Source organism: Balearica regulorum, chromosome Z (genome assembly GCF_011004875.1).
Source record: "Balearica regulorum gibbericeps isolate bBalReg1 chromosome Z, bBalReg1.pri, whole genome shotgun sequence".
Lineage (NCBI taxonomy): Eukaryota > Metazoa > Chordata > Aves > Gruiformes > Gruidae > Balearica > Balearica regulorum.
In genome coordinates this window covers 63,613,738-63,629,252 of record NC_046220.1, presented here as the reverse complement: position 1 = coordinate 63,629,252, position 15,515 = coordinate 63,613,738, and the positions used below count along the sequence as shown (strand labels likewise).

Sequence of the window (15,515 nt, the reverse complement as noted above, 5' to 3'; positions counted from 1 at the left end):
TTGTAATGTAGACTTTGACTGTGACTGCCAGCAAGCTACATAGTTCATTTAATTAATAGCACGTGATGCCAGTGCTTCATAACTGAACCACTGGGTGAAATGTAAGGTGATGGATGTGAACTACAAAGCTTCTTAATCTTTAAAAGAGGTCAACTTTTTCCTTCCCCATGGAATGCTGTCACAGCTGTAACTAAATGACAAGTGTAAATGAGACAGTCACTTAAGTATTTTTGAGAGGATATCTAGACTCTGAAACTTAAGTCTTTCTTTTGATATGAAATAACATAAATCCACTCAGCTTTCAGATATACTGTGGGACAAGAAAGAATGAGTAAAATGGAAATTTGGAATGAGGTGATGATTTTTCATGTTTTTTCAGTTTAAAATTCTTATGGTTAGTTACCTTTGTTGAGTCTGAGCTATTCAAAACGTTGGTTAATTTGAGGGATAGGAAAAATAGACTTTTTTTGTAAATCAAAGTGAATGAGTCAATGCCTGAAAATACCTTTCAACTTACAGTCAAAAGGTGGTTGTGAAAATTATGTGTGAGTAAATGTCTTCTATCTCAAACAAAAAGGCATTTCAGGTCTTGCCTAATAGATTTTTTTCACGTGCATGTTGTGTAATTTCTAATGTTGGCACGACTATTGTCATCTTAGTTATTTGTGACAAACCTCACTTAAGAGGATTAAAAACAATTCAACTGGGAATTTAATGGCACTGTTCACTTAAATAGACTTTAAAATCTTGTGACTCTTAGAAGGCTTTTAAAGCTACCTACTTCTTAGTCACAAAATATTATTTTGATTTGCACAGTGATGCTTTGCATAGATCTGATCACCTCATTGTAGCAAAAAATAAAGGGAATGGGTCTGGTTTTATTAATTTATTACTTCTCTGGACAAAAACCTCACTGAAGTCAGTGCTAACCATTTAAAATGCAGCCTGGTTTATATATGGCAGATTCTGTAATCTGTTCCCAGTTTTGAATTTTGCAAAACTACAACTGTGGGCAGTTAAATATTTTGACATCATTGGGTGCTACTGCTAACCTCTTTCTGCCAGGACATTCATTGCAATTTGACTGAATTTTTTACCCAGTTGGTAGAGATAGTTATATTTTACTCTAGAACAAACAAAAAATAAATCTGTACATTCAACGAAGGTGTTCTTTATCCAGCATCAATGGTTACATCCTTTAACTTTTTTAAAACATGTTTTTATCGGTAAGACAAGGAAAACTTCATTCCGAATATTTAGCATTGGTTTCCGTGAGAAATCTGGTGCAGTTAGGAGTGGGAACACACAGTATTTTGTTTCTTTTGTATTCTTCCAGTAAAAGTCTTTGTGGCTGAGAGAGAGAGAGTTTTGGGTCAAAAAAGAAGTATCAAGGCACCACCTTTCCAATGTGTGTTGTAGAGAGTAGACTAGAATTGGTTTGGGTTTGGGGTTTTTTTTATTGAAATAGCAATTTCAGAATGAGGTAAATGTTGAAGTTAGCCAGACTCTTTTTATATTGCAAGATTTTATTTATATTAAGAACTAAATCATGATGCACACTGCTAGTATCTACTCCACATAAATTTGATAATATCTTCCACATTGTATTTCCTATTTAATACAGCATCTGCTATTAAACTTTGCATAGTGAAATTTTTCTGGATGAACATCTAAAAATATTAGTTATATTTCTTTCATAAACCTACCTCTATACATGCTTTCTAAAATGCAGTCTCTTTCTTTGCTATAATACCTCAGACTGAGGATTATGAAATATGGCTTTGTCAAGATTAGCACCAGTCTCTGCAGGTTCAGTTGCAGAAGTTTAACTGTGACAAATACAGTAAGCTCCTGAAAACTAAGCAGCAGTCTTTTCACATGCCGATGCTAGCTTGGGGAACGAAAGAAAAAGTGCTGGTGTAGTTTATGCCAGTGAGGCACAAAGATGGATTAAAGCCATGTTTGCTCCCCTCCTCCCGTCCAGACTTGAGCCAACGTTCCTCCACTGCTCTGGAAAACTGGCTCTATGTTAGGTCTCTCCTGCTAGGGCCATTGATTTACTCAACTACATTTGAAAAAAAGTTGACAAAATACTTACTTGATTGTTACAGAGGATAAACGAATGCCAGAGGTCTGTATTAGAAACACATTGGAAAGAGGGGTTTCTTTTCTGTTTGGCAAAATAGAAGGGCTTGTTTGGGTTTTAGTATTGCCACTAACATTTAAAGGAAAGAAAAAAAACCCGAAACCCTTCTGCTGTAAATCATCTTTTTTTTCCTTCAATTTTCTCTCCACCTTCACCCCTCTACTGCTAAAATGTGGTCAGACCTTGATATGTGAATGCTAGCTGCTAGCCCACTGCTTCAGTCAGTAATTTTGTATTAATGAATTGTTCTTCTGCTCAAGTTGTATATTTATTGCTTCTAGCTGTTCGGCATGCCTGAGAAGCTCAGAGCATTTGGGGGGGGGGGGAAGGCTATTTGTTTATTTTTCGTTAATTCCTCCATGTCTAAGTTTATTTGGACTAGGCATCTGGGCCTGGAATCAACTACTGTTTGACTTAAATTCAGAGATGATCCATGCTTTACTCAAGGGATATCTAGTATTACATTTACTGTCTGGAAATCTTAGATTTTATTTATGGCCAGCAAACCTAGTGAAGAATGAAGCAATAATCTTCAAAACCTTTAATAACCTAGCCTAAGCTTCCTGCGTATTTGGACACCTTTTCAAGCACCCCAACTTCATCTCATTTAATGGCATGTTTAAACAGTGAGGATTTGGACATATTCAGAAGAGGGAGAGGGAGGGACAGAACAGAAGGGAGGGTGTCCAGAGAATGTTGAATGTTATGAAAATCTGAATATTTTCATGCTAGAAATGCTCTCCTCTCGTTCCGCTCACTCCAACTCTGTGCTTTGGTGATACAGTACTGCCTGACTGTGTAACTTGGGGAGGCAATTTGCTGACTTTTAGAGTATCAGATACTGTACAAGCTATTGCCAGAGACAGGATGCTAGACTGGATGGATCATTGGTCTGTTCCGGTATGGCAGTTCCCATGTTCTTATAGAAAATGCTGTGTAAAGCTTTTCTATACTGGTACACTGTCTGGAACAACATCTGGAATTTGCATTATAGTCTTCCATACCAATCTGCTCTACCAGGAGCACTTGTCTATTTAAAGCACCCAGCTTCTTTTATTGAACTACTTAACATTTTTGTGAAGGGGACAATGATATAGTGTAAATATACTATATATAAATTGTTACCAAACAGATGCAATATAAAAATAGGATAACTGAATTTTTTTATAGAAAAATATTTATTGCTTAAAATCATAAGTCATCATGGTTTTACATATTTCTAATTCTGATACTATGAGAACTAATCGCACTTTCCCCACATCACATTTTAGGTATTGAATTGGATGAGCTTTTTCATAGTTAAGTTGATTTTCCCTTTCTCTTAGGAGGTTACTTACAACTAAATCTTCTTTCAAGAGAACAAAAAATGCTTAGTACTATCTTGAACAACAGAAGGATACTCTATTACATCAGTCATCACCAAGAATAGTTTACTTTGGTTTTAGCTTTGCAAAAACTGAAGTATCTTTAGGGTTTTTTAACCTGGGTATCCTCTACTTAGTATAAATAGTAGTTTCGTATTATTTTTGCAGTATTTTGGAGTAAAACTGAACATACAGTATTCAAATAGAATATCTCAAAAAAGTACTATGTTAGAAATATCTGCAAAAGTTCTGTTCTGATCATTTTATGCTGTAGGCCTACACCAAGGGAAAATATGAACAATTAATTCTTTGGCCTATGGAGGACCCACAACTCGCTGGTTATTCTGAAGAGGTTAAACCAATTTCTTCATCCTCCAGTACCTGTAATACAATTTCAAAGGGCTAGTCAAAGTTAACAGAAGTGTACAATCTGACTTGCATAACATTTATAAAGCATGTTTTTATCAGTTTTGCTTGCTTAGATTTTTGCTCTGTGAAGAGCAGTAATAATACATTACCTCCATTGTTAACATCTGAATGCTGAAATATTGTAGGCTAATAGTATTCCAGTCATCTGAAAGCGAGAAAATGCCATCTTTGGGTCTTGCAGAATTCAAGTTATCCTCAGGAGAGTGCTTGGAGGTGGGGGTATTTATAGCAATAGCAAAATCTTAAATTTCAGTCAAAAATTTGTGCTCTGTACCGTATTCACTAATATGGATTGAAACAGTATTATTTTGATGTAGAGTTGAATACTTAGCCTGTCAAGTTGAGTGCAATATGGCAAATATCTGTATTTATAGCAATTTTCTCAATACTAAGTGCTTTTTTATATTAGAAACTTATATGAAATAACTAATTATTTTAATTTAGCTAGACCTGAATAGCAAATCTTATTTCTCTTTTAAACTAGCCAGTCAATCAATTTGAAAAATGTGACGTTTTATGAAAGTATAAAAAAATTGGAGAGAGAAGCGGTCTGATCATTAGGAAAGGAGATGAGGAAAGAAGAACCAAGGAATGTGGAATGGTGGAAACAAGCAGTGAAACAAGAAAGAGTGAAGTCTTTTAGCGGTAACAGTCACAGCAGAAACCTATGACCACAGATTATGACTACTAATAATAATATACTAGAGGCATTTATAAACTTTGTTAAAATGAAATCTAACACAGTTTGGCAAAATAGGCTCAAACAGGAACAGCGTGTGATACAGTGGAAGGTTTAAATAGCAAGTGCTACAGAAGAGTACAGACTTCCATAGGTAATTTAGCACAGTTCTGATACTGTGAGGTAATGAGACAAAACATACTCAAGGAAGCTTGTTTCCTGCACACATCTCTTCTGTGATAGCAACAGCTGTGTGAAAGAGTGAGAATTAGAGGAATGAATCCAGGTTTCAGACTGTGCCTGTAGCAGTACTTACGCTATCAACCCTCATTGCTATAAGAATCAGAACCTACTTCAAGTACTTGGGAAAAAATTCTTTTTCTTTTCATGATCTGTAAGAGAGAGAAACTTGAATTACAGGACTCCTTTGTGTGAAGAGAGGGGTGATGGGTTATGTCTTACACAAAAAAAAACCCACAAAGCTGGATGGAGACAGGGCAGACAGAAACCAGGGAACTTGCCTGCAAGAGTTGAGTTGCAAAGAGCAATTAGTGATGGTTGCAGGTTTCATTAGAGACACAAACACATTTCCTCTCTTCTGCTGCCTTGTGTTTACAAAATTATTTGTAGAATTCTTGGACACTCTTATGCGAGGAATGGTGACAGCAGCCTGAGCCAAGAGGTTTGTTTTGGTTGTAGCATCTCAATTCTGAAAAAGGTGGAAGCAAGATTAGATGTTATTAATGTCTTTCCTCCTTCAAAATTCCCATTGTTTTATGGTTTTGACATTCTTTTTGTCTTGTTCGTACTCTTGTTCTCTTGCCTTGATTCAAAATTTTTGCTTGTTTTCAATTGTCATTTGACAATTTTCTTAATTTTATTTACATTTTGGTCAGTCTCTTTTTCTCTGTTTTTATTTCTCATTCCTATCCTTTTTAGTCTTTACCTTCCTCAATTTATTTTTCTTTTTGTCTCTCAACTGTCTCTCAGTGTTTCTCAACTGTCTCTCCTCTTCCTGTGCCACCCACTACTCTGCTGGAAGTGAAAAGAGTGCCAATGAGTTCATTCTTCCAGAACAGCCAATTTTATTTTTTTTTCCTTGGGAGAGAGATCTCATTTGCTTTGATCTGTGGATTCACTCATCTGTTTTCTCATCTGTTCACATAAGCTACATTTCTGTCCACTGCCTATGTATCATGAGGGTGATGGGAGTAAAGTGTTACAATGTTTCCCATTTTAATGTTTATTGTTTAACATACACATTTACAATATTTGAAGGAAAATGTTAGTGGCAGATAGAATATAAATTAAGGAAAGCAGTAGCGCTTGAGTACCTCATTATTTTTCTCTTAAATATATGGTGCATTGGTAATTGAGAAAAGTAGGTAGCATGTTACTTGCAGGCAATGTTGAGCTCAGAAATTAATGGTAGCACTAGTAGTTATGTTCCATATTGGTCTCTTTTTTTTTTTTTGGCAGACTGTACAATGCAAGAAACAGCACTGAATTTCTTGACACAGATACTTACTCTTGCTTTGTTCATTTTAAGCATCCTGATGGAGACAACCAATAACTTCCATAAAATGTAGCAATAATTTGCAAAATTCTGACACTGTAAATTTTCTAGCAATGTGATTACTTGCTTGGTTCATTTAATCTGCATTTAGAAGCGGTATGTAATTTTTGCCAATGTTCTGAGCACCAGTTTAGATGTCTGTAAATAGTGCATTTTTAGTAACATACAGTTCTGCATCTGGAAAGCGAAAAGCCGTGTGTTACTTTTTCTTGGTGCGTACTGATTGCGGGAACAAAGGATGTATCACCAGCTGCCATACCTCGAAATTAATCCTGGCTAAAACTGCTTAAGAAGTTACCACCTGTCTGCCAAAAGCTCCTACCCTCACAAAAGAGATGGCAGAACATAAATTTTATCCGCACCTGTTGATGATTTAATGCAAAGCTCAGATGTTTAAAATGCTCACATAGGTGAGTTCAAGATAATGTCCCAGGCTCTCTACTGAAGTGGCAGAGGCACCCGAGGGCATGGTGTGTGGAGTCACAAGGAAAGTTGAATGGGCAGCAGGTGAGCTGGTGACAGCCATCAGCTGTGCCAGTTTGATAAGCAAATGTGGAATTAAGCAATGCAGCTTTGCACTTCCATTCAGTTAGCATAAAAATCGCTGATGCTTGCAGTGCATTCGTGCCTGGAGATCCTAGCTTCATCACTAGTGCAAAAGCATAGTGCTTCCTTGCTTTTGCTGAGATTCAAAATTATTCCATTTACTCACTGCCACTTCGGTTTCTCCCAAAGGGCAGTTCTAGTTAAGGCCAGAGCTGGTGTGATACCAGACTTCAGTTTTTGCTACATTTAACATGACTGCCACCTGTCAGCAGCTGGTATATAGTTCAGATCCAGTGCATGGGTCACACATCTCAAAATCAGAGGGAGTGATGTATGTCATATCTTTTCTCACAAGTACCATCTCACTAGAGTAGTTCAAAAGAATATGATCTATGTCCTGAATAAACTGGTTGAGCCTGCCTGGGGAGCACTGTGTAGGTGGGGTTCATCCTTTGATGCACAGTTGGCAAATATGGTGTTGCCTGTGCTAGACTATTGGACACACAGTGTAATCATGCTGCAGTAGTTCTTGAATGCTTTCGAGTGTGCTTCAGTTGCAGCCAACATTCTCCCACTTGTTACCTCCTAGAAAGTATCAAGCTGATCACCAAGGCAATGTGCTAGTTGTCACAGCTTAAGGACATACAGGAGCTACTCCACTAGTAAAGAAGCAGTCATGTTTGCTGACTGTTGCAAAAATCATTATCTGAGAATATCACTAGGCCGGGAGAGCGTCCACGTACCTTTGAAATCCTGTCCTCTCTCTGAAACCATCTTGAATTCGGGTATTTCAATCTAATGTTTCAAGACCTTTCATTTTTGGAATACAGAAGAGAGCCAAGTACTGAATGTCCTTTAGTAACACTGAGGAAAAGAAGTGCCATGCAGCAGAACAGCTGCTCCACCATTACACAGGATAGGACAACAGTTAAACTAGGATGCTGTCATCTGGCCAGAGTAAAAATCAACCCTCTCCAGCAATAAATCTGTGCTAAGATAGCTAGTTCTGATCTGCAGCACTATCTTAATAATAGAGGATAAGAAAATAATTTTGTGGTTAATTCCACTAAAGAAACTCGACTATTTGCACACCTAGATACTTTAAACCCAAAATCATCAGTTTTGGCAAGCTCTTTTATTAAAACTAGTTTTGAGCAAAAAGAACTAAGCTGCAAAACTTTTTTTTCTTTTGAGTTTTGCATGGGAGAACTGACAACCTTTCAATCTTTGAATTTTGAAGAAAAAGTGTATTTTAAAGCTGGATGTCTCATTTACTTAAAATGAACTGTCAACAGGTGGTGATAAGTACGTTAGTAGGTTCCCAAAGACCAGAGATGAAGTTAGAGCTTTCAGCACAGCAACTGCAGAAGCATGACTGGGCAGCCAGCTCCCCACTGAACCCAGGAGCATGCGGAAGGGAAGAGAGCTACAAACTGAACAAGGAAAAGTCTCATGCAGGCTGTATTTGTGGAATTGCAGCCCAAACTCTGCACTTGGAAAATTATGCAAGTGCAAACTTTCAGTGGAGGAGCTTGAGTAATATTACTGTAAATTCAAATAATTCATATAGAAATAATTACTAAATACTTCCCATGTTCCTTAAAAAAAGAAAACAATTTGAATTGTTTTTGGAAAATAGTATTAAGTGTGATTTACCATTTACAAAGGTGCAAAACAGGTCTACCTGTGAAGATGTGTGACTTGCAAAAAATAAGTTTAAGTTCACATCAGGGAAATATTTTTTAAAATCTCCACCGCAGTCTGTGTTTATTTTGCTTTACCTGTTGGATGTTGCGTCTGAAATTGATTCTGGGAATATCAAAAAGTTTCTTAATATTGGCTTATTTTTAATCACAGCTGGGAACACCTCAGCGGAAAGTTATGAATAGCAGTCAGAGACTATGACTTCTTTCAGCTCTTGGAGAGACGTAAACAGTTCTTAGTCTGAATCTACTGCATCTGATTTGCAAAATACCTGGGACGCAGTATGGCCTGACCCAAGAATTAGAGATGTGTTTATTTTTAATTCTTATTAGTTGTATCCTGCAAGTGTGCTGTGGCATTCTATGAAATCCCAAGTTAATGAAATGGCTAAGTGTGACTACACTTCTACATACACTCATATAACACACTTACTAAGGGATGACTCCATCTCTTTAGGCCTGTATTTAAATTCAGACTAGGATAGTGTGATTTGGTGTGTGTTCTTAAAAAAAATATTCTAATGTTCATCTTTAATAAGTTGACAAAAATATGACAAATGCAAAAAGCATGTTAACTAAAATAAATTACTTCAGTCCCTCCACTGTGAGACAGTGTTTTTATAATTAAACTACAAATACGCAATCATGAGTCACTCTGATGGTACGTTATGTTATTCTGAATTGTAGATATGAATTTTAGAAAGTTTTGGTGTTAGTAGCGTGTACAGGGTTATAAACTACTAAAGTTTTATACACTGGAAACAACTCAAGTATTTCCATAGGACAGGGTAATATACAGGCATGCTGACAGCAACGTACAATAAGAGATTTATGAAATCCACGTCTTCATCAATTGTGATGAAAAGTCTAAATTTTGGGGTTTTAAGTTTTTTCTAAAGCATTCAAACAGATCACATATGGTCTATAGCTTTGAATTTTTGTCAGATTTCTTTAATAGTACTATATTGTAATCTACAGTAACTGAGTAGTTCTCCTTCACTCCCTTTCTTTATGTATGGAGATTTGCACTGGAGTTCTTTGAAAAACCTGTTTAATTCAGGACCTCTTACATGTTGCAAGAGACTAATAAAGCTGTATTTCATAGGCCACAAAACTTTCATTCTGACTTGTTTTTCCTGGATTTTCTGTCACAAAGACTGTAGACAAAGACATCTAATGCTATAACAATTTATATGCTTAGATTCAGTTCATTATAGTTATTATTTTAAGTTGTTCCATTGAAGTCAAAGATGTTTTTGCAGTTGATTAATACAGAACCTAAAGAGAAGTGGGCTTTTTGCTAGGCATGTTTGTTGGTACTGAAAAATCTTTTAGTTCTGGTTTGGGGGCAGGGGGGTGGTTTATTGAACACATGAAAGGTACACTTGTTCTCCTGGTTCATAAGTAGTAGATTTACTACAACTGTATATTCAAAAGTCTTGCTAACTTGTCAGTAAAGATCAATAGGTTTACAATCGGTCAACTTGTAAGGATCTTTGGTTTGGTTTTCTTCTCTTTTCCTCCCACCTCTCTTTTTCTTTGAGTAAATAATTTATCTTTTTGTTTAAAATTTTGTTTGTCGAAGCTAAAACTCATAGTTTGCTGACAGCTTCTGTATTAATTCTCACTTCAGTTAGACCTGCTAATAAGGCCATAGTTGATGAGCTCCAGGCTTTCCTGCCACTGACTACAGCTAACAAACTACTTTTGACTCCAGGTTATCATAGAATCATAGAATGATTTAATTTAGAAGGCACCTTTAAAGGTCATCTAGTCCAACCCCCCTGCAATGAGCAGGGATATCTTCAACTAGAACAGGTTGCTCAGAGCCCCATCCAACCTGGCCTTAAATATTTCCAGGGATGGGGCATCTACCCTCTCTGGGCAACCTGTTCCAGTGTTTCACCACCTTCATTGTAAAAAATTTCTTCCTTTTATCTAAGTCTGAATCTACTGTCTTTTAGTAACCATTACCCCTTGTCTTATCACTACAGGCCCTACTAAAAAGTCTGTCCTCATCTTATAAGCCCCCTTTAAGTATTGAAAGGCCACAGTAAGGCCTCCTCAGAGACCTCTTCTCCAGGCTGAACAGCCCCAACTCTGTCAGCCAGTCCTCACAGGAGAGGTGTTCCAGCCCTCTCATCATCTTCGTGGCTCTCCTCTGGACTTGCTCCAGCAGCTCCATGTCTTGTACTGGGGCCCCCAGAGCTGGATGCAGTACTCCAGGTGGGGTGTCATAAGAGCAGAGTAGCGGGGCAGGATCACGTCCCTGCTTTTGATGCAGCCCAGGATGTGGTTGTCCTTCTCAGGGCTGCTCTCAATCCCTTCATCCCCCAGCCCGTATTGATAGCGGGGGTTGCCCCAAACCATGTGCAGGACCTTGCACTTGGCCTTGTTGAAAATCCTGAGGTTCACATGGACCTGCTTCTCAAGCTTGTAATGGTGATGTTTTCAGATTACTGGGAATTTGCTGAAATGGGGAAATATCTAATGGGGGGGAAATTTCTAATCACATTGAAAAAACATTTAATTGAACAAAGCATTAGTACAATCTGGTATTCAAATACTTAAAAGTTTGATCTGCACTAAGTTAAGGTGGAGCAGCAGGATGGGAAGCATTCCCATTTTGATCATCTGTGTACCTACTTCAAGCGTTTTCCATGCAAGCTCTTCCCCCCTTTTGTAAAACCCTAATGGTGAAAGGAAGTCCAAAATGACTAATAGGAAAACTTGAGAAACACTCTCTGTGCCTGGGAAAATTATTCAATACATTTTGGAAGATATGTTAACTAGAAAAAGACAAGAGAGTTCAGTACATGAAATAAAATCCAGCAAAGCAAAGTCTAGCTGTATTTTTCAAAATGAGCCTTCACAAAATGGTTATCCATTAATATTAAGGTCTACTAATAAGAAAAAAACAAAAACAGCCAAAAAAACCCCAGCAAAACTTGCATCTTTTTCACTATGCACAAAAATGTCACAGTACTAAAATCGTGCCATGCATATCATAATTACAAATCATAACTTTCAATTTTTTCACTGAGTTTGAGCTATGTTTTGTTTTTGTAGGATGTCACATGTCCTTCAGTTTGAAGATAGAAGCAGAAAGGTGAAAGATGCAAGCATGCAGGATGAAGATACTTTTGAGATCTATGATCCACGGAATCCTGTAACTAAGAGGAGAAGAGAAGAAAGCAAGAAGATAATGAGAGAAAAAAAGGAAAGGAGATAAAAAGAATGTAAAGCTAGCCAGAGCTGCCTTGAAAAGTGACTGCAATAAAGCACTGGCTCTTTTGTAAGCTGTACTTGCTAAAAATACCACGGGAGAAGTGTGAAAAGGAATCTCTCAAGAACCTGTCGTGCAGTTTTGAAGCAGAGCTATCATTTGTTTCTTAAGTTGTGCAGTCAAGTGCTCTCAGTGCATTCATTATCCAACCTCTCTAAAGGTCTTTAGAATTAGGATATTTAGATATTTAGAAAATGTTTTAGAATATTTTATAATAAAACAGCTGACTTGACTTCACACATTAGAGTGGTAAATGCTGCCTGCCCGAACCGCAGTTCTGTGTTGCAGAATTAATATGATGCACTTGCAGAACTCCTTGGTCCCGGCCTTTTTGAAACCAGCTAAGTTTAATTTGAGAATTTGGTTGTTTTCTGCTTTTGAAATACATATTCCAAAATAGATCCAGCTTAGGAAGCTGGGTTAATACACAATTTGGGGAGTATTATTTCACTATATGTACCACATGAACAAAAAAAAACGAATCTGAATGTACCATAGTGGTTGCTTAAACTGTTGCAATATCAGAAACATATTTCTGGTAGAATTTTCACTGTAAAGTAGCTGGTAATGAAGATTGGTTTGTTAATTAGTTCAGTACAGAAACAGAAAAAATGTGATCAGTCTCATTAAAAACATAACCCTGTGCTCATTAAAATCATAACCCTGTTTTTAACAATTATTTTACTGTCTGAAATTGAACAGATCTAAGTTTCTAGTTCACAGACTTCCCAGAGGTCCTGTCCCCCGGTGGTAATAGTTTTACAGAAACATGGGATTTTCGTGCTTCTTCCTTGCAGCATTTCTGATGCCACAGAAGCACTGACTACCCATATGGGCAACAGCTAAAGAAGAGTGAGCACAAATGAGCAAGGTCATTAAAAAGTGCAACCCGAGGAGTGTTTTGCTGGTGTTGTTTTTAGAACAAGTTCAGTACGGTATGGTGTCCTTATCAAGCTGCCACTGCCAAATTTCTTGATAGGGTCTGAGGTGTGAGATACATAAACCTGCATTGGTGGGTTAATATGGCCCAAATGTCAGAGGTTAGATTAATACAGACTATTGCTTTAATGCGCGGTGCAACCTTTGAGATAAGAAGAAAACTTGGAGGTGTGATATGAGATCCTATATAAAGCTGTCATTATCCTCCTCTTAGGCTGAGTGAATTATACTGTACTATGGTGTAAAGAAGTTGAGGGGTTAAATTCTTAAACACAGCTATTCACAAACTAGTGAGTCAAAGTTTTTTAATCATTAAGTCATTTTCTGTCAGGCTGCTATTGGGAAAATCAAGAACATCTAATGTTACATGCTGTTATCTCTGTTCATGTTCTGTTTGTGGAGAAAATTTTAAAACAGCCATTACAGGAAATGACTATATCAAACCCCCATTCTGATGGGCAGGGGAGGCAGGGAGAGAGAGAGAGAGAGAGTGTGTGTGTGTGTGTGTGCATGTGTGTGCATGTTGGCAGAGGAGGTCAGCATGGGGAAGGTGAGGGCAAGATCTAGAAAGAAACTTGAGCATCAATTCCAGGAGACAGCTACTGCCCCTGTAATAGAAAAATGTTCTAATTACATATTTTTCTTGCAAGCTAAAGTAGGATGCATGAGTCAAAGAATGGGCAAGTTGACTAACACCCCTTTTAACTGAATCTTTTTGCTGACTACCTGCAGCAGCTGTGTGTGTTGCTGTGTTAGACAATTCCCATTTTTAAGCACTAGACAAGCACAGGGAGAAAAGCTTAACTCATGGTTTACGGCTCTCCTCAGTAGGAAGAGGTCTGAAAGGCTGGACCTTGCATAACATCCCAAGAACAAGAGAGTAACTATGCTGACGTTTTCTTGGTAAGTGAAGTGTGTACTGAAAATCAGTAAACATTTTTCCACAGATAATATATCTTATGTAATTAGCTACAGTTGAAACCGAATGTGTTGCCTCTTTAAGCTAATTCTAAGTACTACACTGCTTTGTATGCTTTGTGCTAGGACAGCACAAGGGCTGGTCCCTGTGACAGGATGCTTACCCTAAGCAGCAGTCTTTCCTGTGTCTAATGAATATCAGTTCAGGTGTAATGGACATTTACCGCATTAAGCCCAGGTGCCCAGTAGTAAGCTGGTATGTGCTTTGGACTAAGGCTGACTATCTGGATACAAAAGAGGAAAGCCTTTTGGAAAGGAAGTAAGGTTTGGTTTCAGGGTGGTTGTTTTTTTAAAAGAGAGTTGGGACCAACTTCCCTGGCAGTTTGGATTTTGCTCTGTACCAAACCCATACATAAGAGTAAGGATGTTTGAACTAAAATCCTTCAGTTTTATTGTGATTGTGAATGGAAAATCCACTTTACCTCAGTGGGGGCAGCTGGAAGTGTCAGGCCCTGGATACTTTGTGAAGATAATTGCACTACTTGTGTCTAAAATCAGTTCTATGCAACAGGGGCTTGGCACGGAGCCTTGTGCAGGCAGAACTTGCAATGAGGGAGTACCAATGAGAAATGCTACAAATAAAAGAATTCAAGCATTTTTTGGTTATCAGTTCTATGTGATAAAAATATTTTATAATACTTATTCCCCAGAAGCATAGCACCTTTAAATGATTTTTAATAATTACAAATGATTTTACAAGTGATACTAGTCTTCAGGGCTAATGAGCCTTGCATAGTATTTCACAGCGTTCATTGAATAAGCTTCTCTCAGAGTTCTCAGTTCACCTGTATTAATGCTAAGCAATATTTCATCAAGAAAATAAAAGAATCTGCCTTTATCCCTTTCCTAGGGAAAGAACAAAACTGTGCCTATGTAGGAAAGAAATCATACATGCAGTAAAGTTCCCTTTCACTTTTAAGGAAGGCAATTTTAATAGGCATCCCTGTTCTTATTTTGTCTTCATTGAACCCAGTGATAAAACTTTCCCAGCACTAAGGACTGACATGCACTATACTATGAGAACATTAGGAATGTTTTAAAACTAGCAGGTGATCTAAGCTGATCAACTGAGAATCACTTAGAAATGCACTATGGTGTCTATATTCATTTCACTAAGGCAAAAGTAGTTCTGCATTTCATTTAGGAGACATCTGGAGCAAAGTTACGAAAAGCTGATGTCAGAAGCACACTCTCAAGTAACTATCCTTAAACCCAACACCAAAGAGTAAGAACCTCGAAGAAAGAGGTTGAAATGATGACAGTTCTCTGAAACAACCAGTTTGCAATTTCACAGCTAGCTCCCACACTGTCGATAACAATCCTGCCTGTTTCTCATACTGCTAGGCTAGCAGAAGCATCTTTTTACTCAAACCTATTTAATTCATCATCTGATGTTTCTATAGTTACATGAAATGTTGAATGCTACAGGATTGCAGTATTTTTTATACACTATGAAATACATATGCTCAGAGTTATATTTGTCAATACTGAAAAGCAAGTTGGAAATGCAATGTGGGCAGGTGTCCCCTTCTCCATGAAGCACAAGTCATGTTCTATGTTAATGGCTGAAAACTGAAGGACCAATCAGTTTTGTGGCTATAGAAGAATTTGTTCTATGGTAGTGAGATTTTTCACTGAATATATTTTCTTGAATCTTTTTATTAAGCAGCTCCCATGTTCCACCCTGGTGGCTAGCACCTCACCTATCTGTATAAATATGTGAGCATAATTTCTGCATAGTTGTAACATTTGTCTATGCATTATTAATACAAAACCACCAGTGTTTTGACACTTACGAAGTTTTCCTTCCTAAAAGATGCTGATTATGTGCACAGATCACACAGCTTGAAGATGCACATGATAATGCTG

General features: G+C 37.5%; 1 protein-coding gene across 1 annotated transcript in view; it reads left to right on the top strand.

Annotated features, from left to right (window-relative positions):
- The window catches only part of CWC27 (CWC27 spliceosome associated cyclophilin), a 128,905-nt gene extending 116,283 nt beyond the window's left edge, over positions 1 to 12,622 (top strand). Inside the window, exon 14 of the mRNA XM_075739432.1 lies at positions 11,513 to 12,622. Coding sequence (XP_075595547.1) covers positions 11,513 to 11,675 — 163 coding nt within the window. The 3' untranslated portion in view covers positions 11,676 to 12,622. The remainder of the gene's footprint in view (positions 1 to 11,512) is intronic.
- The last annotated feature ends 2,893 nt before the right edge of the window (positions 12,623 to 15,515 follow it).